Below are 24644 nucleotides of genomic sequence, written 5' to 3' on the forward strand. Positions count from 1 at the left end.
CTAATCGTGGTGCTGTATGGTCATAATGGTATTATGGGTTGTAACATAGCCATAATTGAGCATCTAATCATGCGCTAATCAGAGTCAAGCTGACTCTTTTGGTAACCTTTTCCAAGGATTAGTTTCCTTCACTTTGAGCTTTCAAATGATCTTTGGAAATTGCTTATAAAATTTTCATTAACTCGAGTCTCCTTTGCAAAACCAAGCAAGGGCATTCTCCATCAATGCAAGATTATGGTTAAGGCATTGAAGCTAACCAAAGGAAACCATTATTTAATATCACCTTTTTTTTTTACTTCTTAAGAATTCTTGCTGATTGAGTTCTTTATATGTCTTGTAACACCATGGGTATAATAACCCAGTCATTGTATGCAAGGGACATGATGGGTATAACCCACTCGTTGTATGCAAGGGACATACACCTTGATTGAGTTTTATATGTCTTGTAATACCATGGGTATAATAACCCACTCGTGGTATTCAAGGGTCATGCACCATGAATTTCCTTTTGGAAACTAATTGGCTTACCATGGTTGCCACTAGAAACAAATTACTAGGTGGAATGATCACTTGCCTGAGGTTGGATTATGGATTAATGACATGGATTGTAAACATTAATACAATACATTGACAATTTTTTGAAATGCTAGATTCATTGAGCATTAAGATGGCCATATCAACAACTGGGTAGTAGCCTGCATACCCAACAGAGGTTTTTGTAAAAACTAAAGTTTTTTGTTGGTGGATAGGTGCAGGTGAGGTGCTCCTCCTAGGTGACAAGCATTTTCTTCACATTTGAATGTAATTTTATCTACATCTTGGATTTTTTGAGGAGATATTTTGCTTTCTTTCATTAATTGGAGAAGGCTTTCTTTGAAGATAGAACAAGCTCTAGGCATAAGCTGAACCTATGTTTTCTCAAACTCTGAATTATGGCATGCAAAATACAATCTCATAAACTCATGACTTTGACGTAATATTCCCGGCATGATCTACTTCTTCTCCTTTTTCTTTTGTTTTCTTTTTGCTCTACGCTCTTTTTTTAGTCTTTCTGCTTCAGCTTTTTCTTGAGCAATCCTTTCTTCCTCCTGAAAGAAAACAAGTCATTAAATCTGGCATTATCATCTTGTAATAAATGCCTCGAGTTGCACCATAGTAGCTTCTAGAACACTTCTCATTACTTTGATGTTGAATCGTTCTTATATCTTATGGGCTCATCTGCATACTCATTTGAAACAAACAAACCTCACTTTTCATACCTGTAGAGGTAAAATGACTAAAAAGGCACAAAGAGGAAAGTAAGTTCGAGAAGAAAGAAAAAATAGAAGAATGTAAACAAGCTACATGACCTAAACTGAACTTAGAATCTAGGGTGCAGCAGAAACACGAGGTGTGGTCAGAAAATATTTACCAATAAAGTTCAGGTCATTTCCCAAACTTAACAAAAACCAAAGAATGATCTTGACTCCACAAAGCTTCAAATATCAAGTCCATCATGCATAGTATAGGCTAAGTGTTGTTAGGGAATGCTAAATCAATGGAGGGAAGATGCACTGTCCTGGAAATGAGAATAGGAAAATGGCTGAAACACATTTCAAAAACAAGCACCCCTTGAAATGGGTGTTTCAGCGTGGAGACCTGTCTTGGGTGTTTCCCATTACTATATCACCAGTGCTTCAAGACAAGTATTTTCGAAAACATCATGATTATTTGTTACTAGAGTTAATGCGTGTCAGAACATGATTGATTGATGGTTACCAATCTTCTCAATTCCTCAGCTTCTGCACGTTCTTGAGCTAGCTCCTCCTCTTCAATCCTTCTCTGCACGGTACATGTATTAAATGTTAATGAATTTGCATGTTAACAATTACTTCATTGAGGGAAACCCTAACAAGATCCCATCTTCATTAATAGTGGGAATGGAAAAGATTCTCTACTCAATAGGCATAGAGACGACTTGCATCAAATACAACAGTAGCAGTGTCACTGATTACCTACTCCTCTCAGAGCACAAATTCAATATACAAGCCTCCGAAGGATGAGAACTAAAATACAAATGAATATCCACAAATCAGCTAAGAGAACCAAGTCAAGTGAGAAACTCTGTCGACAGGCAAACACCGCCTGCCTCTGCTACAAGCCACTCAAGGGGCTAAACAGCAAGAGAAGAGGCACAGGTGCATGATGATGAGGAAAGGAATTGAGAAGCCCCTATTGCAAAGCTTGTTGGCTGCCCTGCTCGCCACCAGCCTGACATGGAAATGGGGCGCCTGCATGTGTCAAGCTGACCACACTCGCTGCACTGCCCACCTCACTTTCTAAACCCTGTTTGACATATATGTTGCCCGTTTGGCCCACCCAAGTTGCTAAACACCCCAGACCTCAACCAACCTGCAAACAAGCATAAAAATGCTCCGATTGCTTTGACCTTGGGCAGCCTGTTCCCGATGGCAGCTGCACGTCTGCTTTCTAGGTCCAGATCTCTGACATCCCCCTGATTTGCTGAGTCTGAACATTATCAAGTGAAAGGTGTGTACACATCAGGCACGTACAAAGCAAGGACTCTCAGGCAAGGGTGAAGTGTCACCAGCTGCAACTTTTTCCTTATTTTTCCTGCATGGGAAAACTGGTTCAAAGCCTTAGAAGATGCAGGATTTTCTTGACTTGTCAATTTGCATGTTGTGTTGCACATGTGAATGCCTACAGGTCTTGGGGACACAAGATAACCCAAAGGACAGGGAGAACTTAACAATCCTTGCCAGTAAGTGTGAATGGGATTTGCAGGTGGTGGGCATGTGAACAAGCCCTTATCTTATTATTTTGATGGTCTCTAAATGTGTAATAACATTAATGTATCAAAGCTTTTAATGCATCCAAGACTGATTTATTAAAGTAGGCACCGTTTTTGAGCTTGAGAGGGTAAGAAAATATGCCAGCTGGGTGGATGATTGGCCATGTGGGCTGCCTACAGGCATAAAGGAGAGGAAGATCAAATTCGACCACCTTCCCTAGGGCAAGATAAGCAAACTCTCTCTCTCTCTCTCTCTCTCTCTCTCTCCAATAGGGCCTTATGTGAAGGCTTTCCCCCTTCTTTGACCACCCCATCATCCCCATCCGTAAAGCAGGAGACCCCACCGATCTCAGCAACTACAGAACCATCATGATAGGCCATACGATGGCCAAGATCTATGGGGTAGTTTTTCAGGTTGAGATCAGTCTTTTGGCACACAGATAAGGACAGAGAGCCACAAGCTAGGCAGGCTTCAGGAGAAACTACTACTACTTTGGATCACGTCTTTACTCAGTTTCCATCGGATGTTGTATGGGGAGTGATGGCTTTCTAGGAGACTCTGATTGACAAAGTCTGGGCATGTCACATGCACCCTACACTGAGGTGCTATGTGACACACTGGCTCAGCATTCAGTATAACATTTTACATCATTAGAACCCATTTAGGAACATTTGTTGTATGCCATGGCCCCATTGTGAGCCCCAGTTTGGGACATGTCAAGCATGCGCTACGTAGGTCAGTCTCTCAGCCTAAGGTGTTAGGGTCAGTCCCTTAACCCACTTGGAGAACAAGCATATAAGTCACCTGAGGATAGGGCATGTTAAGTCAGTTCTTTAGATGGATACACAAAGCATATTAGCAGCATGGGCCAGCCATGAAGCATGCGATGCTTGTATATGGTGCCAAGCATCATAGGCAGGCCCTAATACCCCTGTGGCAGCACATAGCATCAATCGGCCAGCATTGAGGGCAGCCAACTCACACATGGGAAAAGGTGCCAGTAATTACAGCATTTACTGCCTATTTTATCAGGTCACGGGCTTTTAAAACAGGCCGACAGCAGTAGATTTCAGCCGACGGCAACATATATCTCATATATAAGTCACCCCACACTCCCTTGCATAAATCATCTCATTTCACAGAAGTTCATCAAGCAGTTAGTGAGCATGTGTGCCTTAAAGCCTTCAGGTTTACAAATCAGCCTTCAAGCACCCCGTGCTTCATCCCGTAGGCAACATAGAAGATCCTCTCATCTTCAGTCAGCATATGTATGTAGTCCGTAGTCATCATTCACATCATTGTACAAGTTCTCCAAAGTAATACAAGCAAATACTCTTGCTTGAAGAGAGGGAGGGGGGTGTTAGTGGATAATTGCGACCCAATTTGGTGTCAACTCTTATCTTCTCTTTCAACTATTCTCTCTTAAGTAAAGGGGATTGCATAAACTCACAGGTTTAAAGAAGGCTTTGTTGCGTGTCACAACAATCAACCTATTGCATGCTACATTGGTATCAGAGTTGCAGGTTGCCAAAGTGAGAGCATCCCATGGATGGTAAAACTGCGGTCAAGAAAAACTACCCAGACCTCCACAATGTTAGGAGAGGCTCCTTCAAAAAGCTTCAAAGAAGACATGGAAGGACAAATCAACAAAGAAGATACCAGCAAAGAAACGCTTCGCACTTCAATGACAACTTTGTCCAAGCAACTTGGATTGCTCAAGTTCTAAATTGAGGCTCAAGAAGAAAAACTAGAAAAAGCAAAAAAAGTCTCAGAGGAAGCTGAAAAAGCCAAGGAAGCAATCAAAGAAGATGAAAAGCCTAAAGAACTTTGAGATTGTTCCTCATCATGGAGCAATAAAGACAAAATGAAGAAGCCAATAGGCTAAAGAACGAAGGGCCGAAGAAGCCCGACGTGATGATGAATGAAGGGCCGAGGACGCCAAATGCAGAGTTGATGAAGACCAACAATGACAAACCAAGTAGCCCAAAGGCTTGAACGAGGCGCTAGGCAAATAGCAATTGGTAGCAACCGTGTGGGCAAATATGTTGTCAATTCTCCCTCAATGGCACAACAAGGCCCGAGTTCCTCCACCGCCCCAACCACCACCGTTATTCGAGCTCAACCAAATTTTAGTAAATATGATGGTAAAGAGATCATGCCGCAATTATTTAGTTTATTCATCAATTTGTGGTGTATTTTCCTTTGGCTAAGCTTTCAAATCCTCAAGACACAGTCCACCTAGAAGCACCTCACCTCTCAAGTGGAAGAGTTACCTGGTGGCAACATTGGTCCAAGCTACATGTAGACCCGCCGACCACCACAGGGGCTCCTTAGTATGGTACACCTTTGTGTCCGACCGCAAAAAAAGATTCCTTCCTCCCCAATACATGACCAACCTTGAGAATAAGTTTTACAAATTCTCCCAAAATGGGTCTCTAGTACCGACATTCTCTCACAGAGTTATCATGTCAGCACAGTAGTTGGGGATATCCGAGGAGGACAAGTTGAAACAGTTCATTAGGGGGTTGGATACAAACATTAGGTTCACCGTACGTTACTTTGAGCCACGGTCATATGACAAGGCTCTTACTCTGGCTCAGAATCACGAGATGATGCTAAACAAAGGTAAGCCCAAGTAGATCCAACCTGGCTACAAACCCCAACAACAGTCATCCACCACCTAGCAGTCATCATCCTAGTCGGGGAATGGAGCTCATAATAACAAGGATACAAAGAAAGATTCCCATAGCACCTCAAGAGACAAGAAAAATAAGGAATACAAGCCTAAGAAGACTGAGGAGAAGGCCAAGGAGGGTATCACTGGTGGGTATTTCCAAGCAGATGAGCAATGCAGTACAAGGCGGAGAACCGATGTTTCTTCTGCCACAGCATGGGGCATGGTAAGAAAGATTGTACCAAGTGGCAAGCTAGACAAGCCACCAAAACATATGCCTCCACAGTAGCAACTGCTAAAGCTTCATTCACACCTACACCATCGGCCACTAATGTCGTACAACTCTTACCCGCTTTAAACTCAATACCAATAGTGTATTTGATGATGCACAGGAGGGAGAGATTGAGGGGAAAAAAGAAGTCCTAATCCATGCTTATGGAACAGCGAATGGACAACAGTTAATTGTCCTCTTTGATATGGGCAACTCTGAGAATGCCATTTCTCCTCAATTGGCTAAAAAGATTAGTTGTACACTTCTATCCCATCATTTGGACGTAGATGGGTTCACACCTCTCCACGCTCATATTTTCCACAAGACTCAGCAATTTGAATGCAAGGTTCAAAAGGCCACATTTCAACGGGACTTCATTGTCTCACCTCTTTTGGGGTGTGATATGATTCTCGGCATTCAATGGTTTAGGGAGTATGCACCTATTCCTTATTGGAGGCACGACACTTTCAATTGTTGGTGTTCCTAAGCTTGTCCTGATTCGCAAGGATAGGAGCATTCCTAGCATTTCACTCATTTCCCATATCCAAGCCCGAAGAGCCATTAGAAAAGGAGCCAAATGTGCTTTGGTATGTGTCCGTAGCCACGACTCTGTTATTCAACGAGTAACACCTATCATTAGGAGGAGAGGAAGGTATTCCTTCTTATGACCCTGTCACAGGGAAAGCTTGAGACGCAAGCCAAAGGGTCGCACAACGGGTCGAAGCCATGCTGCCACCTCGCAAAGAAGGCCTGGGCCATACGCAGTGAGATGGGGCTCAGCTACATGACTCTGTCCGAAGCTGCAGGCCTGTAACAAATCCCTAAACTATCCACACCACTGGGCAGCTACCCACAATCTTGCATACCAAGGTGGAGGCTTCCAAAGAAGCGACAGTCTTGGAGACCCTCTTCTGAAAAGGAGAGGCAACGGACGGCAGCCTCAGTCAGGGATGACAGAGCGGCTGCTGCCGTGGAGTCCTAGGGGTTCTAGACCAAAAGTTGCCGAAAGTTGCCTAAAGAATCAAGATAGAGGACAGTCCTTGCTCCCACTGTGGGTAACAAATTGAGTCTCAGGATCTGAGCAAACCGTGTTTCTATTAGATGAATCTCATGTGTTGTAACTGTGGAAACTCAACAGCCAAGTATGTGCGTGTCCATTTCATGGAGTCACAAGAAGAATCAATGCATTTCTACCTGTATCTTTTGTGTGTGCATTGAAGTCCCTACAAGTAGTGTATCTCCCTTGCAGGAAAATTCGTTGATTGGGAGTATCAACACTTCAAAAACAAAGAATCATACTTTTACACATGTGTAAAAGTATGACTTTCTTAGAACTAGTTAACAATTTGCATGTGTAAATATGTGCATGTCTTTACAGTTGTATTATTTTATTTACCTGTATGTTTATGTGTACCAGCAGACACATATTCATTTGCTTCAACACAATTAATGCGTGAGAGAAGGAGAGGGAGAGGGAGAGAAACCTCTTCTGCTAAAATCGCCTCCCTTTTAGCTTGGTCTCTTTCTTCTTGTTCTCTTTTTTCAGCTTCCACTGCCTGTTTGAAAGACAAAGGCTTGTCAAGTTTATGCCTAGCTATATGGTTCAAAAGACAAGTTCCTTGGAAGAATGGTGAGGGATTTTGTGTTCCAAAAAACAAAGCAATTTAATAATTGATGATGCTACTTGTAATTGCTGTTGTTTAATCTCCTCCTCTTTTTTCTTCTTTTCAGCCTTGTCCCTTTCACACAACCTTAATGCTTCCCTTGATGTATCATCTATCACAATTGCTTTGACCTTACAAGATACACAATTTTATCAAGATAGTTTTATTGTAGCACATGAGCAAAAAAACGGCATAGTAGCATACTTTGATACATAAACTCAAAACACATTTAATTTTTAGAGAGCATGGGCTACAGACCCTAAAACCTTTTCTTTAGTGCTTTGAATTGTTTCTTGGATGCGCAGTCTGCCTTGCCTACAAACAAGTTACAGAAATGAATTTTCTTTTCTTCAAGAAGTATGCCCCATAATTCCTACACTTGGCCCTCATTGGTCAGGATTTCCTGATTCAGCCAGGACTCCTTCAAGTCTGACCAAACATTTATAGATATGTCTTCTCCATGTAGCATGGGGCCAGATCTGTGCGTCCCTCTGAAGCCACTCCACCCCCCCCCCACCCCCACGCTTCCTGCACCCCCCATCGCGTGCTCAGCACTCCTCCCCCTAACTCTCGCGTCCCCTGCCCCCCCCCGCCCCCCATCTACCCCCCTTGTTCCGCTTCCTGCATCTGCCCCCACACACTACGCTCCCCCCCACCCCCCCCCCTCCCTGCCCCACTTCCGGCCAGCTGCGTCCCTTGCCGCCTGCCCCTTCCTCTGCACCTGCAGCCCCCGCCCCCCGGCTCTTTCTTCCCGTTTCCTCGCCCCCCTCCTCGTGCTTGCTTTTCCCTCCCTCTTCCCACAGGAAGTCTCTTCAGTTTCTTTGGGGTGTTTTCTCTTTTTTCGACAAGCCTCGGCATTTTCTTATCCCTCAGGTGGACTCTATGGCAGCCACTCCGTCAACCCCGACCGAGGCCGCCGTTGCTTGTTTATCTTTTTTCCAAAGCGGACCTTCAAGTCCTCGCCACGACTATTGCGGCACTAGAGGTCTCCACCCTTGTTTGCAAAATTCTTGGTAGTCGCCCCGTGCGCGGACAACTTAGGGATATTTTACAGGCAAGCCTCATTGGCACGCCTACAAAGATCACAGACATCCACCCTTTGGGGCATGGCTACTACTAGGTGGAGTTCGACTCGTCAGCGGCGTCAGACCGAGTCATGTAGCTGAGCCCCCTTGCATTGCGTACGGCACAGGCCTTCTTTGCGCGGTGACAACACGGCTTCACCCCTGCGTCCGACCCACTTGCTAGCATTTCGGGCTTCCCAGTGACAGTTTGCTTCCCACGCCTTAGGAAGGAATACGTTCCGCTTCTACGGTGATTAGTGGTGCCAACGGGAGAGTGATGGAATCCTCGCCCCACATCTGCCTCAGCCCTTGCACGGGCAATCGGGATTCCATCTGCCTCAGCCCTTGCATGGGCAGTCGGGATTCCATCCCTCCACATCTGTGTTGCCTCGCCGGATTCAATGCCACACGTTATATCTATCCCATGCCTCCAGGGGGACCCCATCCTTCAACGAGTGGAGTATTCAAGCCTTCCAAGCCAATATTTCATTTGCAGGTAAATGGGCCATCTAGCCAGAGCTTGCCCTTAACATCGGTCAAGGAGACCGTCACCAGCGGTCCCCACCCCCCCCCACCCCCACCCCCGGGCCCCCCAACCAATCCCATTCAGATCCTCACAAAGGGGTAGAGAGAGCGGCAGATTCCCAAACAACGGAGCACCAAGTTCCGGCCACGGACGACACAGCTCTCAGAGAGTGGCGGACGGTTGGCCTGCGCCCACCAGGGCTGAGCGCTGTCGGCGTGCGCACCAGGCTAGCAGAGCACAAGAGGATTCGGTTCTGTCAGAGAACCGTTATGAGCAGTTATCACAGCACCTACCAGTTGGCGACGGGCCCCCTCTTGTCACTGAGCGGGCCCCTCCGACCCCTCTCCGATTTGGCGCCCAATTCCCCGTCGCGAGCCCTCCTCCGACTCTCAGCGTCTAGTGAGGCCGATTGACCCCACTAAGCCCCCAGTGAGCCTCTTCCAGCAACCTTCCTCTCCGATGGATCTCTCCCAACAACAGCCCTCTCCACCCCCCCAACCCCTCTGCCTCCTCCACCACCCCCTCCCCCTCCTCCTGCCTTGCCCCCATCTTTTCCCACAACAGTTTCTTCAGCCCCGTCCTCCGCATCCAAGCCCACCCTCCCCCCTGCCTCCGCCTCTCCAAAGCACTCTCGTCGCCCCCCAACAGCCCCCCGACCCGAAGTGAAGGCAGCCGGCAAGTTCCATTTGCCGATTGATTCACCATTTCTCTGAGCCGGTTGAGATGACCATCACCACCTCCCCAGTGAGGGCTATCCCGCCAAAGTCCCCAAGTGGGCCCCCCAAGATCTTAGGGTGGCAGGGGTAGGAGACAGTAGCACCTCTTCGGATATGCATGGTTTTCCACCACTCCAAACCCTCTACACCAGAGAATGGCATGATGATCTTCTCTTTCCCTTTGAGTGCAGCTCCAAGGACTGATTGGGACTCTGTTACGACCCTGTGTTTTTCTCTGGACAACCAACAGGTGCGCACGGGCACAGGATGGACTGTGAACGGCATCAGTTTGGATATGAAAAGGAAACCCATATGTGGCCAGCCCAAGTGTGAAAGGGGACAAAAGGGAGTTTTGAGTTTATAAGGTTTTAAAACCTTAGAAGGCTTAAAATATTATTATATTTATAAGCATGTGTTTTTTATTTTTGCTTTTGGCGTTTTTGAGAAAGCGAATCGCCTCTTTATAAAGCCAAGGGTGGCGGAGCTAAAGGAGAGCAGGTCGCCGTGTGGAGTCGTCAAGTGGTACAGGCGGGCGATGCTGCGCACATGGGCTACAGCCAAGCGGGCTGCAGCCAGCAAAAGGGGCGCCAGATGGGCTACGCGTGTGGGCTACAGCCAGGTGGGAGACTTCCGGCCACCAGGCGGGCAGCAACGGGCAGCCAGGCGGGCATCATGCAATTGCAGCCAGTCGGGCAGCCAGGCGGGTGTCAGGCAGTTGCAGCCAGTCGGGCAGATTGCAGGCGAGAAACAGAGGGGAGGTGCTGCTGGACAGAGACAGCCGACCACTGTATAACCTCTCTTTCATCATAAGGGGCCGGTGTGTTTTCTCTTTTGTGTACCATGGAAGTACGAGAGACTTTGAACAAGAGAACAAGCTATAGATGCACGGGACAATGTTCATGGGAGAGATGGTGTGATTTCTCTTTGTGTCGAGCTTATATGTGCTCAAGGACTTGCTTATATGTTCTCTATTTTTCTCTCGCTTGGTGCTATGGAAAACAACCCTGGGTTTTTGGCACCGTGATTGGATGGTGCATATGTGGATTTTTCTCATGGAAATAGGACATTGGTTTTTGAGAGGAAACAGGACTTTAGTATCGAGGAAACAGGCCTATGGTTTATGGAATACAGGTCTTTAGTTTTTCGGATACAGGTCTTTGGTTTCATTTGGAAAACATGTCTTTGGATTCATGTGAACAGGTTATAGTTTTCTCGAGGTTACATGCAAGCTGTGACTATAGGGAAGGACATGGTTTGGTACAGCCCTACTACTATTTGGGAAAGGGTTTGAGAGATCCATGGTAGTGATGGAGAAGACCTTTTCAAGCAGGGAGGTGTTGTACAGGTGTGCCTTCTCTATGGAATGCTTTGCTGTAATAACGAGAGTTCTTATTTGGAAGTCCTGGGTGAAACTATAAGGGATCCTATTGGTAGAGGATTTTACAAGTTGTACTTTGTACTCAAATTTTGATCAAGTAAAGAAATACCGCAAGGGGCGCCACTGCGTTTTGGGGCCAATCGGTGTCCTTGTACTATTTGCAAGAGCACTCTAGCTCCCCCTGTTTGTTTCCTTTTCCAGGTCCCCATGGGTGATGAAGTGTTTTGTGTGCGAGTGTTTGTTTCACCGCCCGTCAGATTTCTGAAGGCCGGTTTCAGACTCAGAGTCAATGATTGCTGCCATCCAAGGTCAGGCAGTTGAGCTATCTCATCGTCTTCACGATCTTCACATCACCGACGTACACACACATCTATGGCCATTGACTAGGATGGAGCTTGGAGGCTCAACCCACAGGGACCAAGACGCCTGGAGGTGCTGCTCTTTGTTTTCATGCATGCTTCTGTCGCAGTACCTCTCCCCCCCTCCTACAGGTACCTCCATTGTGATCGATGGAGTCCGGAGTACGCATACTCTCGCGCTCGAGAGGAGTGGCATCACATGGAGGACAGGATCCATGCCCACTTGGCACACCTTCGCCCCAAGACGGATTGTGCTTATTCCCCATCTAAACCCTTGCCCAAGACTCTTCGAGTGGAGGGCAGTTCCGCTAGTTCTGCCTCACACAGAGATTGATATGCAGATAGTCTCGTGGAACATACAGGGTTTAGGGGGGGCCTTAATGCTTACACAAACGAGGCGTCCTCAGAGGAGAGCCCTAGTGGGGGGACCTATTGACATTCTTTTCCTTCAGGAGCATCATCTCTCAAAGGGGCGTACCTGCCGATGCGGGAAGATTTTACCAAGCAAGATTCATACTTTTTGGTCTCCATCCTTCGGCCCTTCAGGGACACAGGGAGGAGTTTGCATCTCTCTCAATGAGCAGCTTCTGTCGGCCGTGATAGGCTCAAGAGTCATTATCCCGGGGCGTGCCCAGTGGGTCACCATTTTGATTGGAGAGGATAGCGTTGGCTTCCTCAATGTTTATGCCCTGAACACCGCTGTAGGTAGAGCCCTCTTTTGGAGCACAGTTCAGCAAGCCCTTCCCCAGGCTGACTTTTGGTGCATGGGTGGCGACTTCAACATGATAGAGGCAGCAAAGGACAGACTTGGAGGAGGTATGGCCATACTCTCAGAAGCAGAGTACTCTGCCTGGGAGGAGCTGATACTGGTACTTGGGAGACAGGACCCTTGGCATCGGCCAGAGTTTGGGCGCAGCCCTGGAAGCCTCAGCTTCTCAAGATCAGATAGGAAGATCACCGGCCCCAACCTTTCTAGACTTGACAGGTTCTACGTTGATGAGTTGGCTTGCAGCCGTGGGGGCATGATTGGTATCTTGGCATGCACTTCTTTTTCAGATCACACCCCGGTTATTCTGTCCCTAGAGGACCCCTTGAGGCATGTCAACTCTAGGATTCCGCACAACCTTATTCAAGACTCTGAGACCTGCGGCAGGATAGAGCAGATTTGGGCGGGACAGGACTTTACCTCAGGCTCTACTGCGTGCACACTGGATGTTGGCCTAGGGGAGATCAACGGTTTCTTGCAAGAGGCAAGCCAGGGCAGATTGGAGGGATTTCGGGAGAAGGAATGGAGCCCGAGGAGGGGCCGAGCCTCCTTATAGCCGCTTAAGTAGCGTTCCCCAGATAGCCCATGGATTGAGAGTCAGCTTGCTACCGCCCGCACGGAGATTAGATCCATTGAGGAGAGGAGGGTGGAGTACAGATACCATGCCAGAGCTTCATTCTAGACCCACGCTGGGGACAGAGTCACAGGAGACTTCTTCAAGATAGCCGGCCCCATAGGAGGAGAGATGGTATTCACAGGCTGCGTGGCTAGGATGGAGCTATTGTTTCTGACCCCCCCCATGTGAGAGCCATCGCCACTGATTTCTTCCGTTCTCTTCTCACAAGTGCCCCATTATTCCCACAAGTGATGGATACGCCAGGCGACCCATGAGAGGTGGTTCCCCCCTCTCTTCGGTCCTTCTTACTCACTCCATTCACAACAAAGGAGTTGATGGAGGGGGACGGACGGGCTTCCAATCTCTTTCTTTCATCACTGGGACCTCATGGAAGGCGGCCTTCGAGCTACCTTCAATGACATTATGCTCACAAGTGCCATGCCAGAGAGGCTCTCAGAGAGCTTGATTCACTTGATACCCAAGGAGGGTGGTGACAGATTGGAGATCCGGCAGTGGAGACCCATCACTCTTCTAGGGACCGCCTATAAGATCTTGGCCAAGGCCATTAGCAAGAGATTTCAACCCTTTCTCCCATACTTGATTCATGACACTCAAATCGGCTTTGTTCAAGATCGGAGCATTCTGGACAACATTTTCACCTTCTGGGAGGCAACAACTTCAGCCAGGATGCGGCAACAGGACCTTGTAGTGCTACTCCTAGACTTTGAGAAAGCTTATGATAGGGTGGATTGGAGCTTTCTCGAGAGCACGATGAGCCGGATGGGATTCCCCATGGAATGGATTCGTGGAGTCTCTAGACTTTACTCGGCATCACACAGCCAGGTTCTCATTCAAGGAGCCCATGGCGACAGATTCCCCCTTTCCCGCTCAGTTTGGCAGGGCTGTCCTTTGGCACCTTACCTCTTCCTATTCGTCATCAAGGCCATGAGCAGTTTTCTCTTGGCCCATGAGACCGGGCTTCAGGGATTGTGTCTTCCCCTCCGCAAGCAAGAGGAGTTGCTTGACTCGGATTTTGCAGACGACACAACAGCCTTCCTTTTAGCTGATGTGGGGAAGCTCCAGAGATTTGTGGAGGCGATCAAGAGTTTCTACCGCGCATCAGGAGCACATATCAACTGGCACAAGTCGTGTGGTTTTTGGGTAGGCTCAACACCCGCCCCGACTTGGCGCCCAGTTGAGGCTTTTCAGTGGATCTCAAGGGGCACTTAGACAGATCGCTCCGGCAGCCTCAAAGGAGTGGCTTCAACAGTCTCTGATCTGGAACCCCTTGGTCCGTTTACCCAATGGCCACATGTTGGGGGCCCGACCACATGTATCATGGGGTGCCTTGAGTATGGGGGCAGCCAAGTCTCCTGGAGATTGGATCGCGCACAGACAGTTACCCTAGGAGGTGCGAGAGAGACGCCTGACAGGGCTCCGGGGTAGAGACAGGCTCAGCATCGACATCGACTTAGCTATCCCTCAAGAGTGGCTGACTCCTATCCCAAACCCGACCCCCCCACCAGTGTGGCTAGGAGTGTTTACCAAACATGATATTCGCGTGGCGGTCCACAATGCAGACAAGGACAGTGGTCTGCTCACTTTTTTTATTGGATCCCATGGCAGACTTGAGAGATCTGAGCTTCCCATAGAGGACTTCAGGGGCTGCACCTTGCAGAAAGTGAGGATGATTGGCTTTCGGGCACAGGAGTGGCACATAGACCCACCATCGGCCAAGGTGGCTAGGGAGAGATTCTGGTGACTATGGACATGGAAGTGCCGACCTCTCACGTGCCTACAGTGAGACCCAGGGGAGTGGACTTGGCATGACCCCGCTGATCAGGAGGAGACTCTCGATGCCCCCTTCTTTGCATATACTGTGCGGCTAGGCCGCAGGATCCAGCTGCCAAAGATTGATGGCACCCCGACAGCAACAGCACATTGGCAATCACAGGGTCTCTCACCGCATTTCCTTTCAAATTTCTAGAAGAGGCTATGGGACAGTTTCCAGCCTAAAAAGATCACCCTCTTTCTTTGGCTGATGGCACACAGGAGCTTGGCGGTTGGCACTTGGCTGGCAATTGGAGGTAGGCCAGCAGCTTGCCCGGGGTGCGGCCACCCTCAAGAGTCTCAGCGACACTGTCTTTGGGAGTGCTCGAAGGCTCAGAAGATGTGGCAGTTGATTCTCCGCATCTTCACTATGGACAAGGCCTTGACCCGGATCATTACATGGGGCACTGTCGCTTGGGCCACAGAGGTTGTGGTGGTAAGGGCTTACGAGGAGGATGGGGGAGGGCTAGCCCTTCAGGTCTCTCACCATAGTATTTTGGCAATACCAATCATAGCCCCACCTATAGATCACTGGCGACCAGGCTCATGCCAGAGATGGAAGATATGCAGCAACATTGCGAGCTAGATGCAACGAGGCCATTGAGGGTACCCACACTCTACCTGTTGAGTCCATCAGGAGCATTTGGGTCAACATTATTCATACCCTCCACGGTCAGTAGGGGAAGTTACAAGGAGGTTCCGACTGCATGCGGAAGCGGCAAGAAGCTTTCTTGAGACTCTTGAGGCTTGGCCCTTTCCTCACAGATCGAGGTGGTGACCCCTCTTGGCATTACAGACCACCTATGTGGTTGCGCCCCCCGCCCCCCCCCCCCCCCCCCCCCCCAACAACCTCTCTCTCTCTCTATATATATATATATATGAGATAGCCTTCTCCTCACAAAGCGGCCAACTGGAGGAGAAGTGTCTCTTCCCTTCTGATCATTTGATTCCCGCCCCATACATGAGACAAGTTCGTAGTATCTAGCCCATTGTGGCTGTTTTTTTCATTCACTAATAGAAGGATCTTTTTCCCCCCAAAAAAAAAAAGATGTCTTCTCTTGCTTCATCATATCTCCCCGACTTTCTTCCTAGTCTGCTTTAGAAAATTATGAAATCACTACACCCAGTCTTTCCACCAATCATGCACCTTGCACTTCGCTACCTGATGATTTGTCATTGTACAACTCTCTTTTATTTTTTAAGTGGTTTCCAAACATGTTGTTAAGAAAGCACTAGGCAGCATCGTTTATTTCCTAGTCTGAATTGTGGTTCCCAGATTATTCTAGTTTGTGTTGTTTTCATTGTGTCAATTCTTCAAAATGTAAGGTTCCTCGTCCATTACCGTTTTGGGTTTCATTCATGGTCACAAAAAACATTTTGTTTGTTTCGTCGTTTCAAAACGTTTTGTTTCATCTCTTTGGAAGAAACGGACAGGTTTCGAAGTGACACTTGTTATATAAGCATGCTTGTAACTAATACGAGTCACATTTAAGTCTATAACATAGGAAGAGAAACATTCAAGACAAATTCTCCACAAAATATGCAGGAAGTCCCATACTTGCTAATCCTCCCAAATAATGTTGATTAGGAGATTTGTGGGGAAGCATGATGGAAGAGGGGTTGGGATTTGCAATGGAGGTGAAAATTTTGGGAAGAGGAAGGAATTGGGCTCCTAGTAAAGAATTTCAGCAATTAAGTGTGCAATTACTTGAAATTCTCTCTACCTTCACCCTTCGCCTCCTCATGCAGCCCGCCTTGTTGTGTGGCGTCGCCTCGCTTGCCCCCCCTCACCCCCCCCTCCCCCTCCTCCTTTCTGATCAGGTGTTTATAGCTTTCGGAGTTTTTTTTATCTGTGGCAAGTTTCAACATCTTCTGGTCTTGAATCCCCAGGAGGACTCCATGGTAGCTGCTCCGTCATCCCCAACCAAGGTTGCCATCCCTTGCCTCTCCTTTTCAGAAGAGGATCTCCAACTCCTCGCTACGACAATCACCTCTTTGGAAGCCTCCACCTTGGTATGCAAGATTGTGCGTAGCCTCTCGCCGCACAGACAGTCCAGGGATCTGCAGGCAAGCCTTCTCGGCACACCTACAAAGATCACTGACATTCGTCCCTTGGGATGTGGATACCATCAGGTTGAGTTCAATTCGCCTATAGCTTCAAACAAAGTCATGCAGCTGAGCCTCGTCATACTACGTACGGCATAGGCTTTCTTTGCAAGGTGGCAACACGGCTTTGACCCGACGTCAGACCCTTTGGCTGGCATCTCAAGATTTCCTGTAACAATTGTTGTGTAGGAGGACTTGCACCTGCACAACCACACACACATACGCAGAGAACACTGAGAGCAAGATGGGGGTGTGCTGGAAAAACTCACGTAATAGAAGAATAGAAGTGAGTACAAGTGTGTGTACTAAAGTACACTAGTCCAAAGGCTAAAAGCCCAACACACAAGAGTGTGTTCAAACCGAGAAAAAACCCGTGCCAACACAGGGTAAAAAGTGCTCGTGTGTAAGACTGTTCACACCAAGACTTCTCAGAGGCCAAAGGTTAACAAACCCCCCCTAAAGTGAATGGTGTGAACATAAAGGCTCTTAGACAGATCACCCTGAAAATGGTAGTAAGCCTAAAGCTTCAAACTTCTCCTTGGAAAGGGGTTGGTAAACCCATCTGCCACATTGGCCTATGAAGACACATAAGTCAAGACTATAGATCTCTCCTGAATGGAGCATGTCCCCGACATAATTATAAAGCATCTCGATGTGCTTTGTCCGTGCATGAAAAAACGGATTCTGCGCCACTGCCAATGCACTCTGGCTCTCAGTGAAAATGGTGGTAGAAGACGGTTGTCTAATACCGAGATCTGCCAATACACAGCAGAGCCATACACACTCCACAATAGCTATGAATGCTGCCCTGTACTCAACCTCACAACTCGAAGTGGCGCTTCCTCCTAAGCCATGAAATGCATGAAATTCCAAGAAGGAAACAATTACCACTGGTTGACACCCTAGTGTCATAACATCCTGCCTAGTCACTATCAGTGTAAGCGGTCAAGCATAAAGAAGACGCATTGCCATAAAACAATGCAAAGTTATGCGTGTTTTAAGGTAACGAAAGCAAGATGGGTAGAACATAGGTGAATAAGGCATCCCATAACTTGCTCATAAGTGGCAACATCAAATGGCTCAAAAGAGTCCTCAAGTGATTCCATACCAGGTTTGCAATCTATCATTTGGAACCTTTCTAAGAGCTGCTCAATGCATCTCCGTGCTGAGATAGCATGATGCCCCCCTCAACTGGTATAAATTGAATACCCAAATAGTAATGCAAAAGTCCCGTGTCTATAACATCAAATGCATGATGTAATTCAGCTATGGAAGCTGAAATTTTCCCCTCATCAAGGCCACTAATGAGTAAATCATCCATATAAAGGTTCAAGATTATGAAATCATCCCCTTGTCTACGAACATAAAGGGTACTCGAAATAGGACTATTCTGAAAAAATATGAGAGATCAAGTACACATGAATCTTTTGATACCAAGCACGAGAGGCATGTTTAAGGCCATAAAGTGCTTTTACGCAATCTGCATACTTAATGATATGGACCTTTCTAAACAATGCCAAGGCTACGATTGGTGTTCCATTGGGTCTGGTACCTCGTGTACTTGCCTGGAACATGTCTATTTTAAAATAGTTCTTTTCTTTGATATAATTTTTGGTCTTTTGGCTGAAAAGACCAACACTTTCTCCTACCCAACACTATATCCAAGCTTGCTAGTGTGTTTTCCAAGCTTCCAAGAGTGATTCCAAGCTGTATTCACTCTCCTATACATTCCCAATGTCACTTTCTCCTACCCAACACCATATCCAAGCTTGCTAGTGTGTTTTCCAAGCTTCCAAGAGTGATTCCAAGCCGTATTCACTCTCCTATACACTCCCAATGTCTGAAATTCAACAAAATAGTCCTTTTCTTTGCTATAATTTTTGATCTTTTGGCTGAAAACCCTAATTTCAGCCTTCCTTTCTCAAGTTGAACCATAGGGGAAGCTTTCCCAAGGTTTCGTGCGTCCACTTGAAGACTTTTATCGTGAAGGATCATGACATATTGAAGATTTCAACACTCCAGACGCTTCCATCACGAAGACTTCCGCTGACATCGACTCTACTTGCAATTGGTAAGCTTTAGTGCTCAATTATGGAAGCAAGTAGCAAGAGGGAGGAGTAGGACTCCATGTTCACATACCCTCTGTAGTGTTCTCTTCTCCTACGTGCTCTCTTGCAGATTGATTCTACCATGTGTGGGTGGAACAATAGAGAGACGATGGTAGGAAACATGGACACTTGGAGAGGATAATGTGAGTTGAAGATCTTCACCACCAACAACCATATTGTTTGCAATACTGTATTCATATGCGTTAGTATGGAAATCTGGTTAGAAATGCCCATGACATTATGTACTTAATTCTCCCAAGATTAATATACACTATTTGAGGGAGGGCCGGCCGTTCCGGCTCATTGTGCGTCTCTTGTCAATTCAGCAAATTACATCTTATATTGTGCTTGTTGTGTTGTCTATCATATCTTTGTATTTAAGTGTATTAATTAGCATTGTGTTCAACCAAACATTCCACGCCGACTATGGGAACTACATTGGTATCAAACCATACATTCTCTTTTACTTCCATCGTGAAAGACAATCACCACAAACACTAGCTAGACACTTAGAACGCTATGGACCACCATATAGTGAAGAACAAACTCATGTGGTGCATACCAGGGAACAAGAACATGTGGGACAGTCATCCCATGGTAAAGAGAAAATACAAGAAGGAGAGTCCATAGCCTTAAGGACTGAACTTACTCGTATGCAGGCTCTTCTTTATGCACAAGAAGAAGAATTGAAGCTCTACCGCCAAGATCCATTGTTACATGATCGATTGAAGGCGAAGAAAACTGAATCATTTATGGATCATGCCATGGTAATGATAGCTCAAGCATTGCACATGCAACCGAGGGATGCAGCACGTGCATACTTGGCCCGTATTGAGGATGCCTATGGAGAAAACACGACCATACCACATGTCTTGGTATCCCCATAGGCAGTTGAACAAGAGCACATGTCTAAGAGGATGAACCCTCATACAATTAGAGAGGAACCATCGGCAACTTCACGCCTTGCAAGTGTACCTCATGTAGCCCGTGAAGAGTGCAATGTTTATGGCAGTGGTCAAAATGTATGTCAAATGCCATTGCCACCTGAAAATGTGCATGCACAACACATGCAACATGGACTGCAATTTTCTATGAGGTAAGCATGTTTATGAAAGGTATTGCTGCTCATTGGTGGCTTACAGAAAAGCTCTCCTCAAATCCTATTAGATCATGGGAAGAGATCAAGGAGTGGTTTTATACCCAATTCTTGCCTCCCAATGCATTAAATTAAATAACAATGAAGTGGGATTGGGTGAAACAGAATGAGGGAGAAACGATGAATGCATATATGCACGAGTTTTGGAAAGTGCTTTTGGAAGTGTCTCCACTAATGTATGTTCCAAAGGCGGAAAGAAAGAGAAGGTTTCAATCAGGATTACAACCCGTGTACAAAGCGGGACTACAAATGTATCTTGGTCACACCTTATAGTTACTAATCACAACCCCCACTGCCACTGAGCAAGTTGAGTCGATCCAACATCAATCCAAGTCAAAGAGAGGACTGTCCAAAACCTACAAAATAGTAAACAACCACCTAAAAATGACCAAAACCAAGATAAAAATGGTCCAAAGGCTAAAAATAAGTCTACCAAGAAGCGTCCCTTCAAAGTGAAAGACTATGGTCTCATTACTAAGCAGAAGAGCAGTATATAAGCAAGGAGAAATGCTTTACTTGTGGCAACATTGAGCATATTGCAAAAGCATGCCCAAACAAGCTTGATAATGTGAATGCACCAAAGCCCAATGTGCATATGGTTCCCAATGTGCAGGAAAATACTTCACATGATAGCAAAGTATGTAAAGCTTAGGGATAGCTTAAGGATCAGCCCGCTTTGTTCATACTTGATGATTGTGCAACTCAGAACTTCATATCTACACAAATGGCAGTTGTTTTGGCTGCAAACACATTTATGGTGTATGGGTGGGGATTTTAACATGCTAGAGTCGATAGAAGACAGACTCGGAGATGGCATGGCTATAGTATCAAGTACAGAGTACTCGGCATGGGAGGAGTTGATTTTGGCACTCAGGAGACAGGACCCTTGGCATCTTCCAGAGTTTGGATGCAATCCCGAGAGTCTGTGTTTCTCCAGATCCAACAGGAGGCATACTAGCCTGAACCTATCCAGATTAGATCGGTTCTATGTAGATGAGTGGGCTTGTGGTCATGGTGGCATGATTGGTGTTTCCGCTGGCACTACTTTTTCTGACCACGCACCGGTTATTCTCTCCCTAGATAACCCCTAGAGGCAGGATAGACATGTGAGTACCCGGATTCCAGATAGCCTCATCCAAGATCCTGAGATTTGCAACAAGATAGAGGGGATTTGGAAGACGCTAGATTTTCACTCAGGAGCAACCGCACGCACCTTGGATGTAGGCAGTCTATTACAAGACGCAAAGCAAAGCAGATTGGCTGGCTTTCGAGAGCAAGAGAGGAGCATTCGTAGGAGTCTTGCTAGCCTATGGATTGAGAGTCAACTGTGGCTACCGCACGTACAGAGCTCACATGCATGCGGGAGGAGTACAGATACCATGCCAGAGCCTCTTTTTGGATACAGGTGGGAGATAAGGTCACTAGAGATTTCTTTGGGATTGCAGGCCCACACAGGCAAAGAGAGTATCCACAAGTTGCGAGGCCAAGATGGATCCATTGTTACAAAACCCCCTCATGTGAGAGCCATCGCCACAGATTTCTTCAGCACTCCTCTCACAAGTGCCCCCATTTCCTCACACGTGTTGGATGCGCAAGCAGGTTTGGCAGCATATGAGAGAGGTGGTCCCACATGCTCTCCGGACTTTCCTCCTAACCCCCTTCACATCTGAGCAGTTGGCAAAGGCTGACGGCATTACCTAGGGGAAAATGCCCGCCGGGAGAGGACGGGCTTCCAGTCTCCTTATTTATGTGTTACTAGGATCTCATGGAAGGCGGCCTCAGGGCTGCCTTAACAACATAATGGTTAGAGGAGCCATGCTATAGAGGTTGTCTGAGGGTTTAATCCACTTGATGTCCCCCAAGGAGGGTGGTGACGGACTGGAGATTCATTAGTGGAGACCCATCACCCTCCTAGGGACTGCCTACAGAATTCTAGCCAAGGCCATCAGCCGCCACAGAGACTGTAACCCTTTCTCCTTGACTCAATTCATGGTAAACATACGCGTTTCGTTCAAGATCTAGACAACATCTTCACCTTCTGGGAGGCAACCACGTCAGCCAAGATGCGTCAACAGAATCTGATTGTTCTCCTTCGTGATTTCGAGAAAGTCTATGACAGAGTAGATTGGGGCTTTCTAGAGGGGACGATGTGCAAGATGGGTTTCCCACCACAAGGGTGGGTCCAAGGTGTATCGGGACTCTACTCAGCTTCACACAACCAAGTTCTTATTCACGGAGCTGGAGGTGACAGATTTCCGCTCTCTCGCTCAACCCCGCAGGGGTGCCCTTTTGTCAAATCTCCACGGATCTCCTCGTGATCGTTCCTAGTACGAGACTCGAATCCTGCAAACAAACGAACAAACAAACAACAAGGGGGTGCATGCCTAACTCACCTCCCAACCATGACAGTCGTGGGCAAGCCCACAGACTTGGTTGTCCCCACCGAGCCACGAGCTGAACTAACTAGGATGACGTACCGACCAATCTCCTCCTCGCGACGTCCCATACCGCCACGAAGCTGCCCTCGCGGGCCTCGAGATTGCTGCCGGCCTCGGTTGCATATAGCATGTGCACGTCTGCACTAGATCCAGGCTCCAAGACCATAGAGCTCTCACAAACTCGCGAGACTCTCTATGTCCCAATAACAAACCTTGGCCACCTTTTTATAGGCCCTTGGCCGGTCATCGAGCGTCCACACTTGGACGCCCACCCGTCCATACTTGGGTGCCCGCCCGTTAGTTTATCCCTAACTCAACTCGTCAATCAGCCTGCCTAGTTCCAAGCTTCCCCAAGCCTCGAAACTAGTCTTGCGTGCGTGTAGCACACGGTAGATACACACTGTGCACATGACATACTCCCCTTCCTCTAAGAGCTCACTCCTGAGCTCACTAAAAAGCCAGGGTAATCTCTCTGAAGAGTAGTCAATGTCTCCAATGTAGCGTCCTCCTCAACACGATCCTTCCACTTGATCTTGTATTCCGTGATAAGTGTATTACGTAATCTTCTTTCACGAAATCCAAGAATCTTTTCAGGTTCGTGCGGAACAAATGTCATGTCCTCGACATCTATAATTTCTTGAGGATTAACTAACTGATCTGCTCCACCCAGTACTTCCTTAAGTCTACTGACATGAAATACATGATGAACTTTCACATGAGAAGGCAAATCCAATTCATATGCAACTGAACCAATCCGTCGTGTAATACGAAGTGGTCCACAATATCTAGGGGATAATTTCGGAGATCTACCTGTCCGTAAAGTCTCAGAATCTTTCGGAACTCGCAAATACACCATCGTTCCTTCAGAGAACTCTCTGGGTGAACGATGTCTATTAGAATAAAACCTGTCTCGGTCTTGAGCACTTCTAATAGATTCCTTCGCAACTTGTAACATTTCCTGCATATCTTGCAGGAAATGTTACAAGTTCCTTCAGAGAACTCTCTGGGTGAACGATGTCTATTAGAATAAAACCTGTCTCAATCTTGAGCACTTCTAATAGATTCCTTCGCAACTTGTAACATTTCCTGCATATCTTGCAAAAAATTACGTGCTGCATCATGCTGAAGTCCTGAGAATCCTACTGTAACAGGTGATCTTGGTTGAAAACCATACATAAGCATGAAAGGACTAAACCCTGTACTCGTATACTTAGTACTGTTATATGCAAATTCTAACATAGGAAGATAATCCTCCCATTAACTCTGTCTTTTGGATACATATGCTCGAAGCATATCCTCCAAAATCTGATTCACTCTTTCAGTCTGGCCATCAGATTGAGGATGATCAGAGGAACTCAAATTCAAAGTTGTTTCCAACTTCTCAAAAACAAGTTTCCAAAAATCACTCGTAAACTTAGAGTCCCTATCACTGACTATGTCCTGCGGCGGTAACCCATACAATCTAAATAATTGCTCAATAAACTGCCGTGCTAATTGCATAGCTGTAATAGTCTTCCGGGTCAGTAAAAATCTAGCCATTTTTGTCAAGCGATCTACCACAACCCAAATAGAATCGTGGCCTTGATGTGTTCTTGGCAATCCGGTAATAAAATCCATGGAAATACTCTCCCATTTATTACCTGGGATTTACAAAGGATGCAACAACCTAGCCTGTCTAAAGCGTTCAGCTTTATTTGCCTGACAAATTTGACACTTGAGAACATAATCTTCTACATACCCTTTCATCTTTGGCCGATAAAAAGTGTGTGTCACTAATAATAGTGTCCTGTGTACCCCAGGGTGTCCAGCAGAAGGGGCATCGTGACACTCCTTAAGAATCTTAGATCTAATGTCCGGGATCTGTGGTACACAAATTTTGTCATTACGGAATAGTAAACCATTCCGAATGATTCACTGGCCTCCTGCTGCAGCCTGAATAGTAGACTGCTCAGTCATTGAGTCTTGGTCAATCAATGAGCTCCCGTCCTGGATCTTCTGCCAAAATGGACCAAAATAACTATCAGTCTTGCAAAGCCCTCTCAATGACTAAAATAAGTCACTAGAAATCTCGGTGAACGACAAAGTATTCACCTCTCTAATTCGACTAAGCGCATCTGCAACATTATTCATGGACACTTTCCGATAACGGATCTCACAATCAAAATCTTGCATTAACTCCG

General features: G+C 46.7%; 1 protein-coding gene across 3 annotated transcripts in view; it reads right to left on the minus strand.

Moving 5' to 3' along the window:
- Positions 1–662: 662 nt before the first annotated feature.
- LOC147639227 (uncharacterized) overlaps positions 663–24644 on the minus strand; it is a 61324-nt gene continuing 37342 nt past the window's right edge. For 2 of the 3 annotated variants that reach the window (XM_086788576.1, XM_086788583.1), the window contains exons 6-9: positions 7422–7532; positions 7222–7293; positions 1759–1821; positions 663–1088 (exon numbers count right to left, since the gene is read on the minus strand). In XM_086788576.1, coding sequence (XP_086644702.1) covers positions 993–1088; positions 1759–1821; positions 7222–7293; positions 7422–7532 — 342 coding nt within the window. In that variant the 3' untranslated portion in view covers positions 663–992. The remainder of the gene's footprint in view (positions 1089–1758; positions 1822–7221; positions 7294–7421; positions 7533–24644) is intronic. The other variant, XM_086788589.1, reaches the window with a different exon arrangement.

This window comes from Cibotium barometz, chromosome 4, assembly GCF_041138505.1.
Source record: "Cibotium barometz isolate CiBa-2024 chromosome 4, ASM4113850v1, whole genome shotgun sequence".
Classification (NCBI taxonomy): domain Eukaryota; kingdom Viridiplantae; phylum Streptophyta; class Polypodiopsida; order Cyatheales; family Cibotiaceae; genus Cibotium; species Cibotium barometz.